Source organism: Brassica oleracea, chromosome C5 (assembly GCF_000695525.1).
Source record: "Brassica oleracea var. oleracea cultivar TO1000 chromosome C5, BOL, whole genome shotgun sequence".
NCBI classification, from domain to species: domain Eukaryota; kingdom Viridiplantae; phylum Streptophyta; class Magnoliopsida; order Brassicales; family Brassicaceae; genus Brassica; species Brassica oleracea.
The window spans coordinates 40,802,908-40,810,397 of NC_027752.1; the positions used below are offsets into that span (position 1 = coordinate 40,802,908).

Genomic DNA, 7,490 nt, shown 5'->3' on the forward strand with positions numbered 1-7,490 from the left:
GCAAGTATAGGATGCTTGTCGGCAGGTTATTGTATCTTCTCCATACCAGACCCGAGTTAAGTTATTCGGTTCATGTTCTCTCTCAGTATATGCAGACGCCCAAAGAAGCTCATTGGGAAGCTGCGCAACGAGTAGTGCGTTTTTTAAAGAATTCTCCTGGCCAAGGAATCATGTTAAGCTCGTCTAAAGATATGTCCCTCACCATTTACTGTGACTCCGATTGGTCTTCTTGTTGCAAAACCCGTCGTTCTCTCAGTGCCTTTGTTGTTTTACTTGGTGATTCTCCGGTCTGTTGGAAGACAAAGAAGCAAGATACAATATCACATTCTTCCGCTGAAGCTGAATATCGAGCTATGTCTGATGCTCTCAAAGAAGTTAAATGGTTACGTAAACTGTTGCATGGATTCGATGTCAAACAGGCTCCTACTCGTTTCTTCTGTGATAGTAAAGCAGCTATCTACATTGCTACAAATCCAGTCTTCCATGAATGTACCAAGCACATTGAAAATGATTGTCATGCAGTTCGAGACGCTGTAAAAGCTGGTCTCATTAATCTTCATCACATACGTACCAAGGAGCAGGTCGCGGACATTCTGACCAAGGCGTTGGGACGGGTTCAGTTCAATAATTTATTGTCCAAGTTGGGCGTTTGTGACATGCACGCTCCAACGTAAGGGGAAGTATTACGATATATTCTATATCGTATAGTTTACTATATTCTCTTGTTAAAGTTATGTATAGTTTCCTATTAGTTATAAGGAAACACGGATGTTAGACTGTCATTGGAATTGTATAAAGTCTCAACTGTATATCTTAATAAAATCAAGTCAGTTTGATATCCAATTCTACAGAGTTGATCGAAATTTTAATTATATAATTTTCCTCAAATAAAAAAAGATAACATTCATATTTTGGATTTTAACTTCGAAAAGTGTAGAGTCGAACGCTGCTCAAAAAAAAAAGTAGATTCGATCGAAAATTTAATTATATATTTTTTCCTCAAATAAAAAAAGATAACATTCATATTTTGCATTTTAACTTCGAAAAGGTTTATTAGCAAAAGATGAGCTACCTTCGAATCCAATGCATATCCTCCTTACTTTTTGCTTTCATGTGCCTCATTTCATAATTAATTTCTTATATACTAATCTTTCTTTCACTTTACCTTTTCACTTCTCTTTTAGGTTTCAGTTACCTAATCATTTTGCAAATGATCGTGTATAAAAAATACAACAAAAGGACGCTATTCTAAAAAAACCTGCCTTTCTTAATCAATGAGTTGACGCATATCGTTGAGTTCGTAGTCTCGTATAAACGAAAAAGAAAAGAGAAGCAAAATAGACGAATACGTGACAATTTTAATCAAACATGATTTATGTGTAAACGTGCACCATTTTAATTTTGATTCTCCTTTGGAATTCAGCATATAAAATTTTTAAAACGAAGAAATATAAAACTAGATATTTATATACACATATATTAATATTAAAATCTCAGATAGACTCATTATATAAGCAAAGAAACTAACTAACCCTGCCAAGGCTTTGGATGAAGCTGATCGGAAGCAGCGTCATTGATGCAATTCCCGAGACCGACAAAACTTAGAATCTCGTTATGAGACATTAACGGTCTTATCCCCAAGAAGTCTCTCGTCAAACCCTCTCCTCCTCCACCGCTTTTATTCGTGTCTGATCCTGCGGTTGTGGTATCAGCGTTTGTCCTCAAGAACCCGCTGAATGTGTTGTCGAAGGCTTCTTCTCCACCGTGATGATGGTTAAACCCGGAGGCGTTGTAGTCTTGAATGAAGGCTTGATTGTTGTTGTTTGAAGTGATGAATCCCGACGGTGACGTCATGGCCGCCATTGTCGTGGTGAGGGTGTTATGAGACCTCTCGAAGTCGGTGGTTGGTGGCAAAGGAGTTGTTCTTGTGGAACCCATTTGGGCTGCTTTCTGGAGTAATGCTGTGGCTGACATAGCCGGAGAAGCTGCAAGAGAGAACAAACCTCCTCCTCCACCACCATTACTAGGGCTAGGGTTTGAAGATGTGAGATCTTGCGGCTGAGGAGAAAGCCAAGTAGGGACGCCATGGTGGTGGTAATTGATGATTTGATCATCGGTTTGTTGTTGCTCTTTCTTCATGGGAAATGTATGTAGATGGTTGCTGCTACTCTCACAATTATTAACGTTGGTTTCGAAGTGAAGAGTATTGATGATGTTGTGGGAAGAGGAAGATGAGGAAGAGATGTTCATGTTTGCTTGTGCTTGATGATGAGAAGAAGACTGGTGAATGATAAGAGGGTTTGATTGATGATTCTGGTTTTGTGGTAATACTACTTCCCTGGCTGTCTCTTCTGCCAGTGCTACACAAAATGCTCTATGAGTTATGTAACTATCCCTCCTGTTTATTTACCAAACAACAAAACCATAAAATGATCAATATATAACAATGTTAATAGTTAATACGAAGAAATGTACACGTTGAGAGATGCTATGGAAGTTATGTGGTCCATCTATAGCTCGTAGCAATCACATATGTATTGTAAGATGAATGATATTAATGCAAGAATAGGAGAGAAAAAACCCATAATAGTATATATTCTAAGAGATAAAGGAAGAAAAGTACCCTGAACTAGTTTCATATTATAAATGAAGATTCTTTTGAGCTACCATTCTATTGTCCTCTTTCAAATTAAATGAAATTACTCATATCAAAACAGAATGCTTTGTACCATGTGTCCCTCCAGTTCTTGCACAACCATAACATATCCCAAATTCAAAACCAGTACTAATTAATTGTAATTACTATATATTCTAAAATTATCTAATAAATAAAAATGTAATCATCATAATGGGTTTATTTACCTAGAAAAGAGAGTGCCACAGTCACATCTGTATTCTTTAGTGCCACAAGTCTTAGAATGAGCCTTGCAATCTGACTGAACAGCATATTTCTTTGAACATTTGTCACATTTCCACTTCTTCTCTCCATGCTTTCTGCAGAAATGCTTCTTGATTCCGGTCAAGTCACCGAGAGCTCTAGATGGGTCATGGTGGACACAGCTTGCTTCTGGACAAACATACACTTTCTTCCTTATCGCTTCTTTGTTGGATCGTTGTTTCAGCTTCCATGGTAGATTGTGACCTCTCCTGTGAAGCTGTAGATTCTGATCTCTTTGGAATCCTTTGTTGCAGATCTCACAGACGAATCTGTTTGTTGCCATCAGTGTTTTTGGTGACAAAGCAATCACTTCTGACTCGGGGTCTGAAAATGAAAAGTATTGAAAGTTAAAACCATCCTCAGTATATATGAACTCCAAAAATCACTAATCGCAACTTTATTAGTTTTCCTCAGTATAATTATTAATTATTATATTAAGTTGCGATTTGTGATTTAACTTAATATAGTAATTAATAATTATACCGATGAAAACTATATTAACCAAGCACAAAAAATCCGAAAGTTATACATGTTTTATTTTTTGTTGTTTAGAATAAAGGCAGTGAAGAGAATATTCTTTTTGGTAGACGACCCAAAAATTTTCCAAGAAGATGACTGTATCAAATAATTGGAATAGTGAATCAGTCCAAAACCAAGAAAAACTTGTGTATTTTTTTCTTTCTAACCATTCTTTTCATACGGACCTGGATTCCCTGGTTGGTTTCTCCTCTTCTTCTGAGGCTGAGATTCAGGAACACTGAACTGTTGTTGCTCTTCTTGTTGTTGTTGATGATGGAAGAAATTAGAACCACTTGCTTCAGTTCTGTTTCCTGAAGAGACACTTGCTTGATCCCCAGAAGATGTTAGATTCGACATATTCTCCTCTTGTTGTTGTTGTACTTGCTGATGAAGTAACATGTCTTTGCTCGTCATAACAATACCTTGAGAGAAAAAAGGTAGAAGAAAAATATATAAGAAGCAATAAAAGATAAGAAACAGACAACCTCTTTCAGATCTATTTATCTACTGATTAAAAAAACGAAGACAAAAGAGAAGATTAAACAGATACATACAAGAAATGAGTCTCTATATATAATCCTAACTTCTTTCTTTCATTTTAGTTTGTGTAAATATATATAAACTTCCTTCTTTGGCTTCAACCCAAGAGACAACCTCTATCCACTTTTCTGCTTCATGGTTGAAACCAACGAGACTTCGTCTCGATGAAACAAAATAGAAGTAACAACAAATTACTACACAGAACATGAACAAGAACTTGATAAGAAAACAGAAGAAGGAAGAAAATCAATATACCTAGAAGTAGAAAGAGAGATTGTGGACAAGAGAAACTTTTTTATCTTTCTCACCGTGTATTTGAAACCCCAAAAATTCAAATTCAAAATAAAATAGAGAGAAATAAAAGAGAACCCTACCGCTAAGAAAAAATGGCATTTTCTGCTTTTTGTATTATTTTCCCCTTACAAGCGAAGAGCAATCTGTCCTTTCTTTATCATTACCTGCAAATTTGTTTTCCGTATTTTTTCAATTTTGTTTTTTTCGCAAAATTTTAATCATTGAAAGTTTATCTTTTCTTTTAATCTTGGTAAATGTAGCAAAATATATCTTTCTCGCAAGCTCTGTGAAAAGCTTTGCAATTTTCTTTTTATACTAGTATTTTTTAGCCTCTCGAGAGTCAAGAAGCAGTAGACATATTTGAATTCATTTACTCCTTATTTTGCTTTGGAATAACAAATTTCACTATTTTTCTTACTCTTCATGAATCAGAATTACTAGTTTATGTCACACACAGAAAACATTTTGTGACACAAATACTTATTTGTGGTCCATTATAATAATTGCCGACCAAAATTTTAGTGAACTATATATGATATGAGTATATCCTCTATTTATTTAAACGTGAATAATTTTTAGTTGAGTTTAATTACTCTTACAGCTTTACAGTTTACACTGTCATTTACCGAGTTAAGCTATATATGATTGAGACATTGATTAATATTTTTGAGGTTTTGGGATAAAAGGTAACCTTTCTATTGCATCTTTCTTTTTTTCTTTCGATTTGATGCTTTTCATGTCAAAATAAAAAAGGCAATGAGAGTGTTCACATTGATCAGTAGATGGATTGCTGAAAAGTATTTAAATGGATTAATCATTGTCAGTGCAGCATGCCCTAATTCTTGCTTTATGATCCATATACAGTGGTGTTAAAAAAAATGATCCATATACACAATTACTTGAAAATTATACACATATATGGCTTTTAATCTAGAATATCACAAATACAATATTACTGAAATATTGTACACATCTGTGGGTTTTAATATTTATACGGCGTGTATATATGATGCAAAAGTTGAAAAGAAACACTAATTCGGAAAACGAATGATAGAGAGTAGTGGATTGTTTTCAACATTCTAATTATAAGGCCGTCTAGCCAATAGAAGTCATGCAATATATACAAATAAATAAAGAAGTAGTGATAATAATTTGAAATGACATGATAAGGTGATGAATAATGAAGACCAAAAACATAATATCTGATTAGCTGTGTAAAATATAAATAGTTGACTTGTTCGTCAACACACTCCGTGTTTCTTTACCTGAAAATCTAATTATATTGTCTATGTAGTTCCAGCTCCTTGATCCACTTTCGAGTACATTATATAATTGTAAACCATAAAAAACCTTATAGAATTTGGAATTAGTTTAAATTGTTGATATATTTATATGAGTTTTTGGCATATAACACACACTTTTTGGGTCAAAATAAACACACATTTTCTTATACGCTAATTATATATAGGTGTACAGAAAATTTTATATGGGTCTATAGTAAATTAGGCCAGGTGAGATGCATAACATGTAAACCACAAATACAAAGTTATGATTTTGTTAACTTGCACCATATAAGTTACGTTGAAGTTCTGTATCTAACATAATGTGGAAACAATTTTCTTTTAATTCGAGTTATATATTGTCACTAAATTTGGTGACATCCATCCATCTAGAATTAATATATAACACCTCTATAGTGAAAAAGGCTAACAAATTGGCAGTAATAAATACTAGCAAGTAGCATATAAATCTCATAATAGTACTGTCGGTTTGAATGTTGTAATGTGCTTCGTTTGCTTCCCTAGTCGAGGGCTCTGGTTTTGGAGAAATCTTGTTTTCTACCAAGTATGTTTCTAGGGATATATATGTTTTCTCTGGCTCTGTAATCTTTTATTGGTTGGTGTTAAATAATAAACTTCTAGATGATTTTTTTTTTTTGGAACAGAAAATTTCTAGATGATAAAAAATCTGATAATAATGTGTTCTTGTTCATTTATATTATTTCATATGAGGTGCTAGAAATTTACGACACGCTGGTGGCCGTCATGTGCATAAACTGCCAAACGATTTACCTAATTTATTTTCGTAAGCCATAGGTATATCATACATTTAAAAAGTCATTCGAATTACCACATAAAGAGCATGTCTCATGAACAGATTAATTGGTTGTCTAAAATATTTAAAAGAAATTTAAAAGAATTTAAAAATGTTTCGTCTTTTTGTCTTGTTCTTGTTTTATTCCGGAATTATTTAGCTTTTCTTAACGTGATTTGTCCGATCATCTTCCCAATATGAAACACCAGCTCACCCCACACATCAAAAACTTTACAAGAAACCCATTAAATTTATGTGAATCACATTTGAGTATAACCTAATTTTTTCTTTATTTCTTTTGATGATATATAACACACAACCACGAGATCATATGTTACTAAACTAAACCTTCTTTCATAAACTAAGCAGTAGTAGTCTTGTGAGAATATAGAAGAATTTGAAATAATATATAAATCAGTCGGTTATAGGTTCGAGTTCTGCCAGAAACTAAGTTATTATTTGCTTGGTGAGATGAAAATGGAAACATGCTTCAGGCTTCGTTAAAAAACTCAAGACCGGATTAGTCGTCAGTACTAATTTAATTACATTAATTGAATATGAACCTCTCGTAATATAGAACAAAAACTTACTCACGTCTATATTCAGTAAACTAGAAGCTAAACAGTAAGGCTGACACTAAAATAAAATACTAGTATAGATGAAACTTTGATAGGAACCCTTTTTCAAAAAATAAAAAGATGTTACGAAAGTAAAAAAGGGAGGAGGAGCCTTAATGTTTGAAAATATAAAAAGATGTGGGATTCGCTGTACTATTTGCACAGTAAATTTATAGATTTACTTTCTATATACGAACGTTTTCGTTCATTTGTAAACACACCTCAACTTTTCTTCTCTCTAATAATAAACACTCTCTATCAATGTTATAAAATTTTACGGGCATAAATTTTGCCCTTATTTAAATTCCCGCGATACAATAAAATTTCAGTTCTTTTTATAACACGTTATCAGCACGATCACTCTGCGATTCGGTAAAATTTATTTGTATCATTTATACCCTGTTATAATGGTCGGTATACCGCCTCTACTATTATTTATATCATGTTATAATGGCCGGAATACCGCCTATATTATTTACTAGTAATTT

General features: G+C 33.5%; 1 protein-coding gene across 6 annotated transcripts in view; it reads right to left on the reverse strand.

Annotated features, from left to right (window-relative positions):
- Positions 1-4,386, reverse strand: part of LOC106295993 (protein indeterminate-domain 11-like) — an 8,637-nt gene extending 4,251 nt beyond the window's left edge. Inside the window, exons 1-5 of one of the 6 annotated variants that reach the window (XM_013732024.1) lie at positions 4,253-4,386; positions 4,012-4,157; positions 3,625-3,879; positions 2,863-3,262; positions 1,533-2,398 (exon numbers count right to left, since the gene is read on the reverse strand). In XM_013732024.1, the coding sequence (XP_013587478.1) occupies positions 1,533-2,398; positions 2,863-3,262; positions 3,625-3,871 (1,513 nt within the window). In that variant the 5' untranslated portion in view covers positions 3,872-3,879; positions 4,012-4,157; positions 4,253-4,386. Of the gene's footprint in view, positions 1-1,365; positions 2,399-2,862; positions 3,263-3,624 lie in introns of those variants that run through there. The other 5 variants (XM_013732025.1, XM_013732023.1, XM_013732028.1 and 2 more) reach the window with 5 other exon arrangements.
- Positions 4,387-7,490: the final 3,104 nt, after the last annotated feature.